The 19,227-nt window shown below is 36.8% G+C and overlaps 3 protein-coding genes across 6 annotated transcripts; 2 read left to right on the top strand and 1 right to left on the bottom strand.

Moving 5' to 3' along the window:
- Positions 1 to 2,641: 2,641 nt before the first annotated feature.
- On the top strand, positions 2,642 to 5,826 carry LOC113704325 (profilin). 2 transcript variants are annotated; one of them, XM_027226148.2, is made up of 4 exons: positions 2,642 to 2,987; positions 4,538 to 4,675; positions 5,322 to 5,464; positions 5,601 to 5,826. In XM_027226148.2, exons 1-3 carry the CDS (start codon positions 2,865 to 2,867, stop codon positions 5,454 to 5,456), a joined length of 396 nt encoding a protein of 131 aa, XP_027081949.1. In that variant the 5' UTR covers positions 2,642 to 2,864; the 3' UTR covers positions 5,457 to 5,464; positions 5,601 to 5,826. The 2 variants fall into 2 exon arrangements, with proteins under 2 accessions (XP_027081949.1, XP_027081950.1); XM_027226149.2 differs by having other exon boundaries at positions 5,585 to 5,826.
- Positions 5,827 to 5,969: 143 nt separating this feature from the next.
- LOC113704326 (early nodulin-93) lies at positions 5,970 to 11,456 on the top strand. 2 transcript variants are annotated; one of them, XM_027226151.2, is made up of 6 exons: positions 5,970 to 7,590; positions 8,375 to 8,554; positions 9,339 to 9,400; positions 10,035 to 10,110; positions 11,077 to 11,207; positions 11,321 to 11,456. In XM_027226151.2, the coding sequence occupies exons 2-5, from the start codon at positions 8,440 to 8,442 to the stop codon at positions 11,160 to 11,162; spliced, it is 339 nt and encodes a 112-aa protein (XP_027081952.1). In that variant the 5' UTR covers positions 5,970 to 7,590; positions 8,375 to 8,439; the 3' UTR covers positions 11,163 to 11,207; positions 11,321 to 11,456. The 2 variants fall into 2 exon arrangements, with proteins under 2 accessions (XP_027081952.1, XP_027081951.1); XM_027226150.2 differs by having other exon boundaries at positions 11,077 to 11,456.
- Positions 11,457 to 12,252: 796 nt separating this feature from the next.
- LOC113704122 (endoribonuclease YBEY, chloroplastic-like) lies at positions 12,253 to 18,785 on the bottom strand. 2 transcript variants are annotated; one of them, XM_027225790.2, is made up of 12 exons: positions 18,241 to 18,785; positions 17,718 to 17,969; positions 17,538 to 17,633; positions 16,711 to 16,888; positions 16,512 to 16,580; positions 16,303 to 16,403; positions 16,087 to 16,179; positions 15,059 to 15,130; positions 14,628 to 14,747; positions 14,484 to 14,534; positions 13,659 to 13,847; positions 12,253 to 12,706 (listed from the first exon to the last, which is right to left on the bottom strand). In XM_027225790.2, exons 1-12 carry the CDS (start codon positions 18,709 to 18,711, stop codon positions 12,539 to 12,541), a joined length of 1,860 nt encoding a protein of 619 aa, XP_027081591.1. In that variant the 5' UTR covers positions 18,712 to 18,785; the 3' UTR covers positions 12,253 to 12,538. The 2 variants fall into 2 exon arrangements, with proteins under 2 accessions (XP_027081591.1, XP_071917299.1); XM_072061198.1 differs by having other exon boundaries at positions 18,545 to 18,783.
- Positions 18,786 to 19,227: the final 442 nt, after the last annotated feature.

Here is a 19,227-nt window from a genome sequence, read left to right as displayed (position 1 = left end):
TAGTAATTGCATTAATTGACCAAAAGCCAACGATACCTCTCCTACTCCCATTTTTATGTGCAATGGTTTTATTTATTTAGTCATATAATAGCACACAAATATGGAATTAACTGACAAAGTGGGCAGGTGATTGGGTTCGCGGAACAAATAATAGCAGACTCGAGATTCTGGAGGCATTACGCAATGGATGTGGACTTGAGTGTTGGGCCTAGTAGGCAGTAGCCGTGATGGATGGACATTTTAAGGAGGGCTTGTAGTTCGCACAATCGTTGTAGATCATCACATGACGTCAATATGTACGGTCAGAGCCCAATAGATGATCCAACTGCAGTTGGTTTAGCTTCTTCACTAATAGTAGTAACAATTTTTTTTTTTTTTATTTTCAACTCGAATAAATCTCTAACTAATACTCCCTCCGTCCCACTTTGATAGTCATGTTTTCCTTTTTCGTCTGTCCCAAATTGTAGTCCACTTTCCAATTGAAGAATGTAGTTATATTTTAATTTTTCTAAAATACCCTTATTCAATATAAGTTGTTGTTACTATAAACCTACCCCATTTAATGAGAGTTTATTCTTTTTTTACCATCAATTCAAGTTCCCATAAAGTTGTACTCTAATTAATGTGAGGGTATTTTAGGAAAATAGCTACCTAAATTGATTGTTCTAATAAAGTTAACGATTTTTTCTTAAACTGTGTGAAAAAGGAACTAGAACTATCAAGGTGGGACGGAGAGAGTATTTTTTTAATATCCAGCTAGAGTGTCTGTTCTTTTATTCTGAGTCCCATAGTACTCTACTCTTCTGATCGACTGATTTTCTTTCTCGTTGAATTTTTTTTTTTTGGGAGGAGTATGAGAGGAAGGAAAGGGGGAAGAATGAAAATATTGAATTAGCATTCATTTTAAGGCAATGATTTAGACATGTTTATGTACTTAAATATTCGATCGGACGTTGCAAAAGTTGAAAATTTTAAATTTACCATATAAAGTACGAATAAAAGAAATATAAAATCTATGAACGAGTAAAATAATAGTATCTATTTTTATCATCATTACGTAATCACTCCAATTTTTCCAAATTAAGAATTATTAAAGCCATATTAATAATTTTTTTATTGGCTCTCCATTTCAACCATAATAAATTAATAATAGTGCCACTTTGGACCAATTACCGCTATAAAAGGAAAGGAAAGGAAAGTGTAAATCAAGAGGAAAAGTACTAGTCTGAAATATTCAATAAAAATAGGAGGAGGTAGGGTAGTCCCTCAAGTGGGCACGTGGAGTCCACAGTGAATGACAACGTGACATCACATACATTTTCAGACACGACCAACTCATTTTCTCCCCCACTACACATCCCCTTTTGCTAATTTTGCGGTGATTCTTTAAACTTAGGGAAATTTCTAACAAGATCCCCCCCCCCCCCCCCCCCCACACCAAAAAAAAAAAAACCCCAACATGGTTCAAAAATCTGTATTTTGCCCTTTATGTTTGAAGAGAAATAGTTTGATCCTTCACACACACATGTATGTAGACACACATACATTTGCATACACAAAGTACCATTTTTGGTAGGCTTAGATGGCTGATTATCTTTTTAGGACAAAGATCAAATTCAATTGTTTGCTTACAAGAAATGGAGAGGAAGGGGGGGAGGTGGATAAGAAAATTCTTAAAAACACCCTAACAAAATTTTGAATCTTAAAAACACCCAAAAATACATATGTTGTGAAAGATTATAATATACAAAATTATAGTAAAGTTTTTCAAAAATACCTTTTAAAATATCCAATTCATATAGACCCAAAAATATGAACTTCTACTTCTATCTTTCGTGTCAAAATCAGCATGAGAAACTCCTCCAACATTTATCTCCTATATAATATTGATCTAATATATGCTCAACTATTTGTGAAAGAGACAATTTTGAACTAGGGATTCAGAATTTCAGACATACCATTATGGATAAAATTTAGAATCTCAAATGAGGAACTTTTGTTTCCTATAATAGCTAGTTTGGGAGATGGGATTTAATAGAAAAAGAAATGAAAGTAAGGGGAAGGAATACTTTTCTCTCATTTGTGAGTTTACTCACAACAGAAAATAAAGGATTCAGTCTGATTTGGAGGAATTCAGTGTACTGCTACAGTTAGAAAACTTTTATGCTCATTTATGACCTGATTTGGACAGAATGTTGAAGAAAATCTACAAATTTTTTCAAAATACAAATTCTATACTTAGATGAGCACTAAACAAAATTTTAATAACATATATATCCAAAATCATTCCATTATTTTCTTAAACTCTCAAATAACATCAAAATCACTACCATTATTTTCTCTTCTTTTTTTCTTTCATAATGTTTTCTCATTTTTCTTTTCTATCTTATGCTCCCAAACTAGCTATTAGTGTGCAAGTACAGTGATTGTATAGTCTGATCGAGCCATTGCTCGCAACTGTACAGCTTTTGTGATCACTAGAAATCGCTTATTGTTTTGAAAAAAAAAAGAGATAAAATTGGTAAAATACAAATGTGAGGCGCAATTAGTAAGTATCTAAAATATGAGGGGACTATTGTGGTAATTCAAGGCATCAGAATTCTGCCAAAATACGATAGCATATACCCATCACCATCATCATCACTCATCGCCATCATTACAAACATTAAAAGCTTAAAATCAACGCTAACTCTTTTTTTCCATCTCCCAATAAACAAACATAAATCCCCCAACCGTGGTCGTCTCCTCTCACCGCTTCTTCAATTTCTCGATAAGAAAAGAAGGAAGAGCAAAATAACCTCAAAAATCTAAAACAAAGTCTACACCTTAGTCGGCAGGAGTAGCGGAAGCAGGAGGAGGAGAAGATGTCGTGGCAATCGTATGTTGATGACCACTTGATGTGTGAGATCGAGGGGACCCATCTCACATCTGCCGCTATTATCGGCCATGACGGCACTGTTTGGGCTCAGAGCGCTAATTTCCCTCCGGTCCACTTCTTTTCTGTTCAACTCTCCTTGGATTTGCTTTGCTTTGAACTCCCTTTGTTTATGCATTTAAAGTTGGTGTCTTTTACTTGATTTTATTGCCGTGGACTGATTTACTAGGGTTTTAGTAATTTAGTTCAGTTATATTAATTCAGATTTCAGATTCCCCCTCCCCCCTTGTTGAATTTTTAAATTTAGGGTAATTTCAGTAGAAGATGATGTACTGATTTCCTATGATTTGTATGATTAAATTAGCTGTTCTAGTGGTTTTGTTCTGACTGTGAGATGGGCTCAGATTGGGTGCTTGTAGTCTGAGGAAGAAAGCGACAAGTTCAACAAATTAATTAACTTTGGGACTTAACAAATAATAATAAATGCAGATTTATGGATTTCGTGAGAAGTGATATTGGCAGATGATTGGTCATTTCGATGAAAGTCTTAAGATTTCCGTATCAGTGGAAATTCGGAAGGAGTTTTAGGGTTCGAGGGATGTTGCGTTTGTGCAAAGACACTTCCTTTTTTGTTCTACTGGGGCTAGTTTATTTGATTTTTGTTACGAGTAGTTGGAATGCTGGGCAAAAACCAATTTTGATGAAGGCAATCTCTTGGCAAATTTGATTTTGTGCCCTTTTTTTTTTTAAAAGGACCGAATCATTAACTAATCGGGCACAAGGCTTTGTAGCTTCGGGAGGTACACATGGGCACGGAATGAAGGTTCCACGTCATAACCACTTCATATAAATTTTAATCTTGTACAGTTTAATATTCTCTGTGCCATTACTAAAATCATGCCGTCCCTTTCTGGAACATCTATGATTTCTTCACTTTGGGAAAAATTCAATTTAATATGCTCTGTATTTTAAATAATAGCCTTCTTTAAACTTCAATGCCTTGTTTACTTACGATGAATTTGTCTTAAAAGTTGCTTCCAAACCAAGAAGACAAATTTTATGGGATGGAGGGATGAGTAAGTATCGTCGAATTTGGCTTTATTGGCTACTATAGTTCATATGTTGCATGATGTATTGTCCCTGTATAATGTTTACTTGACCTCCTGAGAATGCTCTTTTATGTGTCTTGCTTTTTTTTTTTTTTCCTTCTCATATTGCATTGGAGTTCATAATTGATCCTGTGAACTTCAAGTGTAAAAGAAAGGGTGAAATATCTTATTGAATCAATTTACTCGTCTCTTTGGCATGGAAGCTAGAAGAAGGATCTCAATGATCACTTTATTGTTATGAAACTGGGTTAGTGTACGAGTTGATGGTTCTGGTTTGTGTACTGTTGGGCAGCCAGTGTGCAAGGCAATTGGAAGGTAACCAAATATGCAGGCGTTGGCATGGCGACTTGAAAATTGCTCACTGTTGTTTTATTGTAAAATTATGTATCTCTGGTCATCTAATTTGTTTTGTTGATTTTGATTTTATTTTCCCAAGTGTTTTGGTGTAGTTCATTTGTATAATGACATGCTTATTGCATTTTAGTAGTTGTAGTTTAATTGAATCTGTCCTACTTATTTTAACTGATTCTTCTTTCTGATTGTATTTCAACAGTTTAAGCCAGAGGAGATCGCAGCTATTATGAATGATTTTTCTGAACCTGGGACCCTTGCTCCAACTGGACTGTATCTCGGTGGCACAAAGTATATGGTGATTCAAGGGGAACCAGGGGCTGTTATCAGAGGAAAGAAGGTAATGGTTGGACGTTATATTTCTAGTCTGCTGGAGTATTACATTTGTATCTATTCCCTACATATTCTTGTGGGTCTTGATTTATGATAGTTGTCATCTGTTTATTCCAGTACAACTTTTCACATGGAAAAGCTTCCAGTTTCGATACTAAGTAGTTGCTTCTCGTCAAATTGGAATGCATAATTCTGCAGTTTGTTAAGTTGGGATATCGATAGTTCAGTAGGTCTATAGAATTGGTCTTTGTTCAAAAAATTGCACCATATTTTACGCGGTACTATTTAAAAAAAAAAAAAGAAAGAAAAACTGAGTAGAAGCAAGAGAGTGTGATGAAAGAGACATTTTCCATAGAACTTCGGCCTCTTAATGCATTTCTCTTCTCAGTGGAGATATGTTTGTATGCTTGTTCGACATTTCAACAAGTAAATTCTGTAAGTTCAATATTACATTTTGTTCATTTTTGGGTATGGTGAGAGAGATTGAGTGAGACAGAAGAGTTAGGGAAAGAAGACAAGGGTGCAGTTGGAACAGAACCTGATGAAATGTTTTGGTATTGGATGGTCTCTTTGGGGTCTTGGCCACTCCCTCCTTTTGTGTCTTTTTACATTATACTATGTATTTCTTGACATATTTCAGACAAAATTTTCAGGGTCCTGGAGGGATTACTGTTAAGAAGACCAACTTGGCTTTGATTATTGGTATATATGATGAGCCTATGACTGCCGGTCAGTGCAACATGATTGTTGAAAGGCTGGGTGATTATCTTATTGATCAGAGTTTCTAGGCTTGCTGGTATGCTGCTTGTTTTACCTTTTTCCCCCAATCATTGGACATATTTCAATGTTGTTTTGCATCTCGTTCTCCTTACAATTATCTTGACCTTCCATTTTCCCTATCTTATTCAATCTGAAGTTGGAATTTGTTGCAGAATACTATTATTTATATCATTATGGAGGTCTTGGACGAGTCTGCGTGTGCTTCAACCTCAAAAGTGAAGGGTGTAGTATTTTTCTTGTATCAATTATTATTATCCATCACTGTATCTTCGCTTTGCTTATGATAAGCTGTTTCCTCCCTTTTAAATGGGTGATACTTAATGGAATGATTTGATTGAGATGCTTGAGGTTTTTGAATGCAAGTTGATTTTGTTAAAATAGATTTCCATTACCATCCAATTGCTATGCAGTCTGCCTTCTATGTCAAAGAGTGTCACTTATAGCTCGGCGGATTGCTTCTTGGATCATGCAAGTGACATTTTTCTGTGCCAGATGCAATTTTTTTTTTTTTTTTTTTAATGGTCCTGTATTTTGATGGATAAAAACAAGGAAGACGGTCCTCCTCTTGCTGGGGGGTATTATTATTATACCTCCCCGGGAATAATTGCCTCCCCATGACTTACAAATTCAGGCTGGTCCTCGTCATTGTAATTCTATTGAATCCAGTTGCTTTTCTGATGCATCTATCTGAGAAGTGCTTGGCTATGGAATTGATCTCTCACTCCTTGAGTTCCTCCAGTGTTAACATAGAAATGCTAATGCCCAATTTAGTTCAGCATTTCGATATCTATTTTGGATCCTATTGGCAACTTAGGACAAAGTAATTTGTATCCTCTTGGCGGCATCTTATTGGGACAAAAGGGCTGGTACCCTATAAGAAGAAACAGGACAGGCAGGGAAGAAATTTCCATAGTAGCGAAGAAAATGTATCACCTGTTCTTTTCTCAGCCTTGAATGACGGAATCACCTGTTCTTTTCTCAGCCTTGCATCACTCCGTCATTCGACATGTGGAGCAATATTCAGCTGTTGTGGGGTTCAAAATACTCTGTGAAGCTGTATAACTCTTTCTGCTAGTTTTGTAGTTGGGGTTTGACATGTTGCCGTTTTGATTTTCAGGCTTCATGAATAAAAACTAAACTGATTGGCAGCTTCAGACGAAATTTTTTACATCTTATCTTAGCCTGTTAGCCCAGATTATTGTTTACCACATAAACTAAGACCCGTTTGATTTTCAGGCTTCAATGAATAAAATGATAGAAACTAGCTGATTGGCCACTCCATGCGGAATCTCTTAATCTTAATCTGGGCATATAAACATGGATTAAGACGTAGTTTCAAGTTTGGCAGATTTCTTAGAGATTGGTTAAGAGTTATATACTAGCTTATTATTATTCTTTTTTTTTGTCGGAGACGAAAATTGTTATGTAACATATTCTATCCTAAACTAGACAGGAGGTGGAGCGTAAAGAAACTTGTGTTGGGGACTAGCATGTATACAGATCTTATTAGATCAAAGGAGTACTTTGGCACCACTCTTGAATTTCTTGTGTTGGGGACTAGCATGTGTACAGATCTTATTACACATGATCTTATTAGATCAAAGGAGTACTTTGGCACCACTCTTGAATTTCTTGTGTTGGGGACTAGCATGTATACCGATCTTATTAGATCAAAGGAGTACTTTGGCACCACTCTTGAATTTTTTTGGCTGCAGATGAGATTTGAACCTTCACCTACCGCCCAAGTGGGATTTCCGCCCAAATGGGATTTATTGGTGGCTATTGAGTTTGACTTAGTGGTTACCAGTCTATTATATTATTTAGTGGGTCGAATTAATTTTTGAGGTTTTCATATTTGACGCGTTCTCTGACATTCTATTTGACTTGGATGACTTAAATCAGATATTCACCTTCACATACTAATTATTGTTTGAGTATTGCATTATTGGCATATTCCCGTTCCACGCCTTTATTTATTTATTGGGGGCCGGGCCACTCAAAATTTCTTACCAGTATATATTTTCAGTAGCGCCTTTATGATTCGGGCATCTCGGGGCCAGCAAATCACGCCTTTGCTCTATGTTCAGATAATAAAGCGCGTGAGAAGCAGAAAGCACCCGCATGATGGCGGGCGGCGATCCGGTTCGGTGCCCTTATCCTCCTCTTTCTTTGTTATTCTCTTTGGGAACAAAAATAGAAAGTACTTATTCAATTCAACTCCAAAAACGAAAGCCAAATTGGAGTTTGTCTTCCCCTTGACCGTTTATCTGGGCTTTTTATTTCCTATGGGAGAAGTCTACTCTTGATCTCTAATGTTTAGCAAATGTATTATTTTAATCTTTAACAATGTTTGGTAATTTCACAATTTTAGTTCTTAAAAGTTTCGATAAATAGAATTTAGTTACGCATTCATCAAATTAATTTTTTTTCTTAAAAAAGAAGCAAAACAACGCCTGATTTTAAATAATGAGAATAACACTTGAAAAGGGTTTTTCACCTAGGGTTGATGAGATAGACAGTGAAAATGAGTTTTGGATCGATGAGTTGGACGCTTTGATTGGATTTAATTTTCTTATTTAACAATTAGTTTTATTGGTTAATTAGTCTTAATTTTGTTGTTTAGCATTAGCCGCTAGTTTGCTTCTTTATTTTTAAATTCTTAAATTCAAATTAATGGACACACTAAACCAGACTAAATCCCGTGAGTGAATTGGAAATTTTTTTTTTCCTTGCTTTAAATTGGATACATCAAGAACCAATTTTATTCTTATCAAAATTTCAGGGACTAAAACTGTACAAGTGTTAAATGTTGAGAACTGGATCTATGTTTAGCAAAAATTTTTAGGACTAAAGCTACATATATACTAAATATTGGGGACCAAAATTACATTTTTCTCTTTATTTATTTCGGCTTTTTGCTCGACAGATTCTTGAGGAGGCAGTGTAGGTGGAAAGAAAGAAACTAAAAAGAGAAACAAAAAATAAAAAAAAATGGGAATTCCATCAGAAATGAGAAATACCTGGCTGAATAAAAGAAGAGAATCGTTGTGGATTACATCTCCAGCTGAAGAAGAGAAGATTCGTCGATCAAGGGAGTGCACTCGAGGTTGGAATCCAAAAGGAAAAAAGAATCCTTTCCTTTTCTTTTTCTGGGTTTTTTTTTTAGCTTTTTGGGAAGCTGATGAAGAAAAGAAACTTTCGTTGGTTTTAAGTTTTGCATTTTGATCATTGTTCTGTTTTTGGGCCTGTTTATTCTGCGATGTTTGTCTGAGTTTCATCAGGTGACCAGATGCTTTAATGAATCTTACAATTCCATAGGCATTTAAAAAATTCTTGCGAGGATTTCCTGATGTATTTTGGAGGAAAAAGGAAAAAGAGAAAGCAAGATGGGAACTTTATTACTATTTTGGGGTTGGAGAATTATGTGAATTTGAAGAGAAAGCTGAAAAGAAGTATTAAGGGATGGAAATGGCACATTAGCAATTGTATATTTTTTTAGGCTGTATATTCATTTTAAGGCATCAACACAAGCTATTCTATAGTTTAACACTACTGAGTCTTAAAAGAAAACTTGTCAGTAATTTTTTTTTGTTGCTGTTTAGCAGAAGGATGAATTTTGGACATCTTTGCTTGACTTCCCAAGCAAAAGGGTAGTAAGCTTTTGTCATGACTTTTGTTTTCCATGAATGATGACATCCTGTTAGTGTAGCTTTGGACTCCAACTTGCCAGGGATTGGCATTCCACTTCTCTTGATTTCCTTGTGTTGTTAGTAAAGCATGATTATTTTTACACAGTATCAAGATCTTTATGTCTCTGTACCTATGCATAAGTGACATGTTTCTAGAGCTCTTAGAAGCAAATAATCATGGTTTCTATGCACTCCTTGCAGAAGGTGTACGTGCAGGAGCCAAGGCAGCTGCAATTGCTTGTGTTGCCAGTGCTATCCCAACGGTATTGAATTTGTTTTGGAGCAATTTGTGTTACTATATGTGATTGGATGTATTGGGATGCAATACTAAGTGCACGTCTGGCTGTTGGTAATATGTCATAGGACTGGTTAGATTCCTGGCTTTTTTCCTGAGAATCCTGGCAGTTTATCGCTCTACAATTGTCTGCTTTGTTCCAACTTTCTAAGCATGTAAAACTGCCTTTGTTTGTCAGTGTTGTTAAGGATTTTAAATTGGAGGATAATGAGGTTTAATTACTGAGATTGTTTTTTACTGTCAACTGTGAACGTGGATCTAAGCTTAATATTTTCCCGACTTGTGCAATTTAATCCCTAAAGCACATACTCGAATATTTATTCTTTCAGCCCCTTGAAAGTAGAATGCAGATGGTGGGAGGTGGAGCTACTGTCTAGATGGTTAGGATAAACTTGAAATACCCAATATATGCTCATGCAGATCTTCTGCACTTTAGCAAACATATTCTTGTCCCATGAATGAGAAGATGGGCCAGAACTATGAGATGTCAGATCTCCATTAGATTCCGCATATTTGTCCTATTTCCTGCCTTTGGTGAAATGTACAAACTCGTGCTTATCTCTGATAATTTTTTTTCTTTGGACTGGTCCTAACAATTTCAGTTGACTGCTGTTCGAACAATTCCTTGGGCTAAGGCAAATCTCAACTATACTGCCCAGGCACTCATTATATCTGGCGGTAAGCATGGGACTTGACTTCTCAATTTGATGACACATCTTAATGTCCATTTTAATGTAGTTGTAAAATGAGGGCCTTGCTCTGTTGCTTATGATAAATTTATACAGCGTTCGTAAGGTAAAAGCTGTGCTGCTTCCTTAACTTGCTAGTTACTCGAGTGTGTAAACTGAGTTGACGTGTTCTCGTTTTCACCAAACATTTTGAGGGCCAATAAGGTTTCACGACGCAAGACTTTTTTGAGATTTAATAGCGCATTTCAAGTAAGATATCAAGAAGAAAGAATAAGACCACTTCCTAGTGCATGAATTTAGACCTGAGGGAAACTTTAATTTGTAATTAGCAACCCACAGATTTTTTCATAAATGTATATAGATTTAGAACATTCAATAGCTATGCATTCTTCTCCTGAAGGAAGTGGGAAGACTTGATTACATTACACTGTGTGTCAAATCTGCTCCTGGTTTAGTTAACCCAGTAAATTCCAAGAACCACACAGTGGATCTGGGGCTCAACTTTTTTGTTATTCTCCTAAACTAATCGGTTGGATCTTATATATGTATGAATCTTTTCTAAACCCATGTAATGCATAAATGTTCTGCATCTCTTAGAAGCTTCAACAGCCTTAAAAATTTCCTCTACTTTCATCTTTCAACTGAGTACTGCTGGTATGTAGACTAAACTCCGATTTGCGTGTCAAGTTCGTTGATGGTACAGAAACTTTGGAAGGCGCATATATATGTCATGAAAGATGAATGAGAACGACTTTTGTCCTCTCAACTGTACATATCTTTTAATGCTTCCTGGAAAGATCATTGCAGTATACTTGCTGATATAATTTCAGTAAACACTTGAACTTGCATAAGAATTGTGCCCTTTTGACCATCATTGCTCACTGATGAAGATTAAGAAGTGAAAACACTCTCATTAGTTGATGTTAATTCATACTTGATTCGCAATCTCGTGCAGCTTCTATTGCAGCATACTTTATAACTGCAGACAAAACTATCTTGGAGTGTGCCAGGAGAAATACACAATACGATAAATCAGCTTAAAGCGAAGGAGGATCTGCTGGTGTAGTTGCAACATCTAGTAATTATGTACATCTCCTGCTATGGCCACCACCGCCTGCATTACTGCATATGAGTTGGATGTTGTTTTCCAAAGTTTTGTGTAATGCCTAACCTAAATCTTTCTTCGATGTCTCTTCTAGGTAGAATTCGAATCAGAACTGCCTTATCTTTATGCTTCACTTAAGCGCAAGGTGGTGGTTCCACATCTTCCTTGGTTGGTTGTTTACAAACGCTTGCTAAGGTGCTTTTTGCTTGGGTTCTAGGACAATTTCGTCATTCTTGATTTTCCATTTTCTGGATTTGATCCATTTAGCATCATCTTCGGAGGGTATTGCAAGAGGACCAGTAACTTGAATAATGCTGTTAATCAATTTCTCTGAGGGATGGTCTAGAATAAGTATGTTTTTCAAAAAAAATCAATGTTACGCTTGTGACTTCGTTAATTAAATCTTTTATTCTAAGAGAAAAGCATTTTATTCACAGCTCGTGACAACTGATTCCAACGGGATTTTACCAATCGGTATTTTCCAGCTTGAATCTCCTTTGAATTGCCTCGAAAGGAGAAAGCAAGGAAAGGAACTACAAAAGAAAAACATCTAAAACTTCAAAAGACCAGCCTTGCTCATTTCAATGAATCAGGTTGTGGTAATTATAACTGCATTCATCAGTGCTCTACCCCCACCCCCCACCACCCTTTCCCCCCACAAAAAAAAAATACAGGCACACGCATCCATTTGATGAGGTTTCTGTCGCTCTCTCCAAGATTAATCCCATGGAGGTCAATCATTTCTTTAAGAACTCTCTCCCAACAAGAATTGTATTTGACATAATAATAGTCATTAGACTTGTTTTTCATTTTGTTGGAGCAAAGAAAGTGCGATAATTCACTCAGGGAAGGAGGGCATATCTTCACCCTACAACTTTCAACCATCAAGTTTTGGAAGAAAATTTTTCTATTTTCTGATATATTGAAAATCTTAGATACAAATTTTAAGAAATGTATTCAACTATCTAGCATTTTAATCCCTCAGCAGGGTGCCATCCAGCCATCACTAGTTAGGTGATGGCAGTATTTGCAATTATTCACTGGCATAGTCTTGCTTTAAAATTCAAATACAAAGGATGTCAATTTTCTAGTCCTTAATATTTCTGAGTCGAGGCTTCTAAAAGTAATAAATTACTCCCTAACACTAATAATAAATAGGGAGAAAAAAATGGCACTAAAATAAAACCTGTAAGGGTTTCAAAAACTCTTCGCCCTATCAATTGGTGGAGTTCTTTCCTATTCTAATTGCAAAAATCACAAGGATATCATCCTTTAATAAAAGAAAAAAAAAAAGAGTTCACCTTAGTAACTCTTAAAATGCGTATCTGTAGATAGCATCCGCTGCACCATCTTCATCATTGCTCAGGCCAACCACATCGGCTACCGCTTTTGCCTTCTCAGATCCATTACTAAGAGCAACACCCAGAGAAGCCAATTCAAGCATCTCAACATCATTTTCCCCATCGCCAATCGCCATCACCTGATAATGGATGGAAAGTAAAAAGAATAGAACGCAAAAACATTAATGAATTTTTACCAATAAAGAACCATCAAATAAATTTGTTTTACCTAAACAGAAATAGTAACATTCTATGCAAGATGAGCTCTTGGATGACTGGATGCTAACAAACTCATTTAAAAGCCTAAGTTCTAAGTGTTTGAGAGTCTCTTACTTCTCAGGATACACACATTATGCAGCTCCAATGGAGGTTAATGCATATTATACCAGGAATTAGGCCTTTCTGACTCTGTTCCAGCAATTTCCCCGCTCAGAAAGGGGGACAGCCACTTCCAAAGAAAAGGCTGGACTTTCTTTCAAACCATACCATAATCAACTTTTTAAATAAATGTATCCTCAACTTATTCCAATCCGAAACATTTTAATATCATGTAAAAGTTGAACAATAATCTAATAATCTACATTTGGTGGTGGAAAAAGTAGTTTTGTAAATAGAGGTTTTGTTTAACTTTTACAAAAACTACGGATTAGAATAGTTTTGTAATCACCAATTGTTTTGTATCAAACCTTAAAAATGTTTGCTCACCATAATAGTCTACTATTTTTTTTTGTTTGGGAATGAATGATGTGAAGGATCAAAATTGAAATACAACAATCAAATACTATTCTTATCCTTTTTAGATTCCTCTCACCTATTATTTGGTCAGTGCAGACACTTTTTCAAGGTTACAATCCAGAAAAGGAAAGCCAGTGAAACTTTTTAGTGGAGATGAAAGCATAAACACCAAGACCAGTTGTAGCCAAGTATACATAGGAATGGGTTTTTAGCTTTTAGTACGATCTTGATTTGATCTCTAAGAGTTCTCTAACAATTAATTTGTTCTTGCGTAGAGGTTATAGTAGCTTCAAGATGACAAGGGGTTACTGAAATTGAAAAAAATGAAAAAAAGGAAGGGAACATTTAGGCAAATACCTCAGTTGGGGAAGCACCCAAATGATCAAGAAGCAATCTTACTCCTCTTCCCTTTGACGTACCAGAAGGAACAATTTCTAGCATATCTGGAACAGCTTGAACTACAGATGCATAATCTCCAGTTGCTTCTGCCCAGTATGGCCGCAAACTAGTAGCCACTCCCTCGGCGGAGTCTAAGAATATCAGTTTCTGAAAATCCAATTTCATGTCAACCCATGCAAACTTAAGAATATTTAAGAATATTATTGGTAAATATTTTACATAGTTATGCATTTCTCTGACCAACAAGGCCGATGATTTGAAATTTCACTTGAAATTTAAAAGCATCATTGAAGGCATTTGGTTCACATGTAATGCAATGTTAATGAAAGAAAATTTGGACTTTCAGAAATGAAATAAGAGGATGGCACACTATAAATAGATAAAACAGACGAGCAACATAACTGGTACTAGAATCCCATTAATAGAAACCAAGTATCAATTTAATGATATGCAACAATTAAATCCATAATTACACCACCCTTGGAGATTTGTTTATACAAGATAGATATTGGCATGATTGCAAATGTGGGGAAAGAAGAACAGCAAAGGAACCATAAAGGAATTGAAGCATGTAAGTTTAAGCACAAAGGTAAATTTGATCCTTGTTTACGTGAAATCTTCTAATACTCAGAGAAACCAGTGCAAAAAAAAGGAAGACCATAGATTAATGCTACAGTTTATTCTGACAAACACAGTGAGAAAGGATCAACATTAGTAACAAAGTTCTTTATACAAATATTTATGAGTAAAGGATAAAGAATCTGTCCATATTCAACAACCTACCTGTATATCCCCACCCGCCAAAAGCTGGTCGACTGTAGGTATGATCTCTGCCTGTCAAAAGATTACAGATAGAACACATTTAACAACTGAGAGATGAACTGATTGAAACTATTAACATGAGAATAAATTTGACAATTTAGGCACCTTTGGCTCAGAATATACTGTATGAAGCGAGTCTACAAGAGGGTGCTCAAATAATGTTAAGCAACGATCTTCACTAAATGCAATAAGAGGAATTTGATGCTTAAGAGAATACATGGATGCCTGCGAGCAAGAGAAGGCACACGTTTATCAGTATGAATGAAAGATAGAGAATTGCTTAGAACATCATAGGCTCTCCCCAATAACAGTTAATCAATCTCTCAGTTTACATGCTCAAAACCATGAAAAGGCGCACATTTATAGCACACCAGTGAAAGAATTAGAAAACAAATAATATTTCGTTTTATAGATCTGCACGTAAACAAGGCAAAAAATAGGCTATCATTATCAGGGATAACCTTGAAGCAAGTAATCATGCGGAGATACAAATAAAATGTGATTATGGACCTAGGAGTAAGCAAGAGAACATTTACCTCTCTGCAGACATTTGGATCTAAATTGCTTCGAAAAATTTCCCTGCCCTGTCTCCCATATACAAGCAATCCCTGAATCAACCACAGACAGAAAAGAATTCATTTAATTACATGATTGAAGCAGGAACTCATCTTCACGATATCATTTAGTTGCTAGCATGCAAACAGAAAAAAGCCTGGCATTGATGGCATACTCTTCACTGGGTTTGCAGGTATAAGTAATTAAATACAAGGTTCGCTTAAGATTTGTTCAGTCCTTGTTCATTCTTCTTCTAGTTAATTTCTCTCCTTCTCATTCATATTATTCTTCTTTTCTCAATAATTTCTCTACATCTTCAAACTGTTCAATATGGGTCGAGTTTACCCACTAAGAAACAAGCACATTTAACATCTTTTCAATAGCTTCACACAGAATTAAAACAAGACTCAGCAAGCTCTACTAAGCTAAGAAATATTTGAAGAAGGAACTTTAAAATCATCCTCTTTTGGGTCACTCCTCTATTTGGTAGCCAGTCCCTTTGCTCTCCTCAAGTTTGGGAGGCTAGTGAATCAATATCTACAGCCGCACCCCAATCCTTCATCCTCGGGAAAACTGAAATCTACTGTCTCCCAAGTATCCTTCAGTCAAAGCTGCCTTGAAAATTAGCATCCCTTTCTCTCCTCTGTCATTCTTAGTCTGATATCCCCCAACGCCAAGTCTACTAGAAAGGACCGTAGTAGGGAAACTAGAATAGAAAGTAAATTTTGGGCTGGCATTAATGCTAGGCAAGAGCACACCTTCAAATGAATGACTATGCCCATCCTTCCAGGCAAGGAATCTCTTTGCTACACCAGTACTACATTGGGAGGGAGTATCTGAATCGACAAGGTATGCACATGGAATAACACTACAAACAAAAGAACTTGAGCCAAAGGCCTCAGATCTACATGATACCAGGACTATTTCCTTGGAAAATAGGTTATTAGGGCAGAACATTTTTATGGGTCCTCATACCAAAAACCAATGAAAGAAGAATATATTGACGTACCTGTAGGAAAATGCCTGGAGAAAATTCTGATATGGCTCCGCCTTTTCCAGCCAAATCTACTTTCTTCAAAAGGCGGATGACAGCTGGACGAGTCTACAAATGGTACAGTAACCAACAAAATTTGTGAAATATGTACATAAGCAGCATATCCAACAAGAAACTATAGAAAACTTATAAAGTTAAAAGTGGAAGGGAAGTTGATCTATTAATTCTTACTTTCCCAGTGGCAATTACTATTTTCACACCCCTAGAGATGGCCACTTTTAGTGCTGTTGCATTTGATGTACTAACTTGACTTTCGCTGTTCAGCAGAGTACCTACACATTAAAAAGTTGAAATGAGGATATGAAAGTGACAAAATTCAGATTTTACAATCAAATCATCATGAATGCTACAACAAACATGCAATACTGCTGCTAACTTACCATCCATGTCACAGAAGATGAAGTTAAACTTTGGTCTATAAAATCGAAGGCTTCCTTCTCTCTTCCTGTCTTTTAACAATCCACATATGAGATTTAGAACTTCAAAGGGGCCAATAAGGTATTAACCAAGCTTGAATCCACCATAATCTGAAATTTCCAAAAGAAAAAAAAAAGGAGATAAGTTTACAATTGACCATACCATCAGGATAATTCAAAGGAGGACTTCCATTAGTCTCAGCATCATAAGCACTCTGAATTAATCCTTTCCCCTTCCACCCAAGACTCTTCAAAAGATGTTCTTCCTCTTTCTCCATTTCAGCTTCTGCCTTATCACTAATCTCATGGTCAAATCCCAGAAGATGCAACAACCCATGAACCTATAGGGAATAACAGAGAATAGCTCAACAATTTGATTTCATGGTGGAAACAGTCTCCTGCTGGAAGAAGACATCACCCAGCCTTCCCTTATATTTCTCTATATACACTATGTGATCATTAAGTTCATTTTTACTCCTCTTGCACATCTAGGCCATTATTTGAAGCTAACATAGCTGGTGATTCCCTCATGTCCTAAACTTGTGCATTTCTTTTTTCCATGCTGTATAGAGAGGAAAAGAATAAGTAATAATATACCCATACTAATAGCTTACAGGGAAAAATATTCCAATAAATCATAAAACTTTACTTCTTCAAACTTGAGCTGTCTATGCAGCCAGTGACAACTAGTCAGGGCTAACTGATCATATTCTATTTTTCAACATCGAGTTTGACTGAGATTGATAGCAACATCTCATTGCACTTTTTAAGAGATTAACAAGAACTAGAAATCAACTCAATAAAATACAAATTATTAGAAGATGAGACCAATGGAAGGAAGAGCACATGTCATTATGTTCCATGGCTTAAAAAATGAGCACCTAATTGACTGAGCATGTATTTCCCTAATAGGCATCTATTATGCAAACCAATAATCGGATAATATTACTAACTAAAAAGGTTAGACAACATAAATATGCTTGCACGCACCAATAGAATGCGTATCTCATCCAGAAGGGTGTGGCCTCTTTCCTCTGCCTGTCTTGCAGCTGTCTCAACAGATATTACGATATCCCCCAACATCAGCTACAAAGTAAGGAAGCATGTTATTAACAACATTCTGAACATCAAAAAAAAAAAGCCCAGATAACATGGGACAGAAAATCTTACTACTGGAAGCTTCAGTTCAGGGACGTGTTGAGACATTGAAAGGACATCAGTAGCATGGTCCTCACCCCGCCATTCTTTGTTAAGTTTGCAAATGAACTCATCATTGCAAAGAAGAACTGACAATTCAACACTCTCAAAACCGCCAACATCTGTAATTGAATTATCTCTGGTTTTATATACTGAATCTTTCAGCCCTTGGAGTCCTAATTTCATTGCCATTGGGACATTAACTCGAAGCAATTCTGCAATATCCTGCAAGGAGCAGAAGAAGTTACAAATATGATCATTTCTCTTAGCGAATAATTTCTCGGACACGTTCTTCAATCAGCTTGCTATCTCACAAACGAGCTATCCAATCAAACTCCACCAAAACGGATTCCAAAGAACTTCAAATCAATCAGAAGCTAATCTTTTTACACATGAGGGCATCAAATTAACATCCTTTGCGCCTAAAATTTCTGGAACAAATGCACACGCATTTACACAACTATTGACAGAAATAGATATGTATACACTAAAGTACCAGAATTTCAGGATCATCAGGCAACTGTTCTTCAATACAAATATTAACACTGAGCTCCAACTCCTTCTCTTTACTCTTGGCCTTTGCCCTGGCGGTAGGCGGCGCAGGCTTTCTCCTAGCCTTCCGATACTCTCTCCACGAAGCGAAAACTCTACCGAATCCTCGAGAAACGCTCCAGAACAGCCTTCTGTCGTCCTTGCAGCTCAATGCAGCAGCCGGCCCAAAAATCGAGGACTGCTGCTGCCAATAAAGCGACGTAGAAGGATAACGGAGCGGAGGAGCAAGAGGAAGAGAGATAGGATACCTGGAGGAGGAGGCATTTTGCGAAGGAGAGAGAGGCGCATGAGGAGAATTGGCCAGCGAGGGAATGAGGCGAAACGTAAGAGCACGCGCCGCCGCCATGGGCTCGGCGGCTATTTGAGAATGGGCGGGGGGCACAATCCGGAGGAAAGGAGATAATCGAGAAAGCATTCAGGTATGAGATTATTAGTATTAGTAGTATTATTGTGGTATTGGTTAATGAAATTCAATCTTCAGCGCCTTGATAGTGACTGCTTTTACTCTGTACTGCGAGGGAAAGGCGGCAATGTTAGAACGGGTTAAAGGGACTCGGGGCAGGGACTGACAAATTTCCTCTTCATCAACAGCGCGTAACTTCTTTTGTTCACCGTGTAACTTTTTTTCCACAGGTTGTATTTTCACAACAGATAGTGGTGGACCCCACACTTGGCGCGGAAATCGAGTTACCACTTGTTATCTGAGCCGCACATTTTTTTGAGGTCCAATCTGGACCATGAACCGTGCAGGGACGGTCATACTGATGACCGTCCCTGCACGGTTCATGGTCCAGATTGGACCTCAAAAAAATGTGCGGCTCAGATAACAAGTGGTAACTCGATTTCCGCGCCAAGTGTGGGGTCCACCACTATCTGTTGTGAAAATACAACCTGTGGAAAAAAAGTTACACGGTGAACAAAAGAAGTTACG

Source organism: Coffea arabica, chromosome 8e, assembly GCF_036785885.1.
Source record: "Coffea arabica cultivar ET-39 chromosome 8e, Coffea Arabica ET-39 HiFi, whole genome shotgun sequence".
Taxonomy (NCBI): Eukaryota; Viridiplantae; Streptophyta; class Magnoliopsida; order Gentianales; family Rubiaceae; genus Coffea; species Coffea arabica.
This window is presented reverse-complemented; position numbering and strand designations above follow the sequence as displayed.

Excerpts from the sequence above, each read along its gene's own strand:
- LOC113704325 (XM_027226148.2), top strand. The coding sequence starts at position 2,865 with ATGTCGTGGCAATCGTATGTTGATGACCACTTGATGTGTGAGATCGAG. Across the intron at positions 2,988-4,537 it reads AGAGCGCTAATTTCCCTCCG|TTTAAGCCAGAGGAGATCGC; the intron begins GTCCACTTCTTT and ends GTATTTCAACAG. Across the intron at positions 4,676-5,321 it reads CTGTTATCAGAGGAAAGAAG|GGTCCTGGAGGGATTACTGT; the intron begins GTAATGGTTGGA and ends CAAAATTTTCAG.
- LOC113704326 (XM_027226151.2), top strand. The coding sequence starts at position 8,440 with ATGGGAATTCCATCAGAAATGAGAAATACCTGGCTGAATAAAAGAAGA. Across the intron at positions 9,401-10,034 it reads TTGCCAGTGCTATCCCAACG|TTGACTGCTGTTCGAACAAT; the intron begins GTATTGAATTTG and ends TAACAATTTCAG. Across the intron at positions 10,111-11,076 it reads GGCACTCATTATATCTGGCG|CTTCTATTGCAGCATACTTT; the intron begins GTAAGCATGGGA and ends AATCTCGTGCAG.
- LOC113704122 (XM_027225790.2), bottom strand. The coding sequence starts at position 18,711 with ATGCTTTCTCGATTATCTCCTTTCCTCCGGATTGTGCCCCCCGCCCAT. Across the intron at positions 17,634-17,717 it reads CTGAACTGAAGCTTCCAGTA|CTGATGTTGGGGGATATCGT; the intron begins GTAAGATTTTCT and ends CTTACTTTGTAG. Across the intron at positions 14,535-14,627 it reads CAGTATATTCTGAGCCAAAG|GCAGAGATCATACCTACAGT; the intron begins GTGCCTAAATTG and ends ATCTTTTGACAG.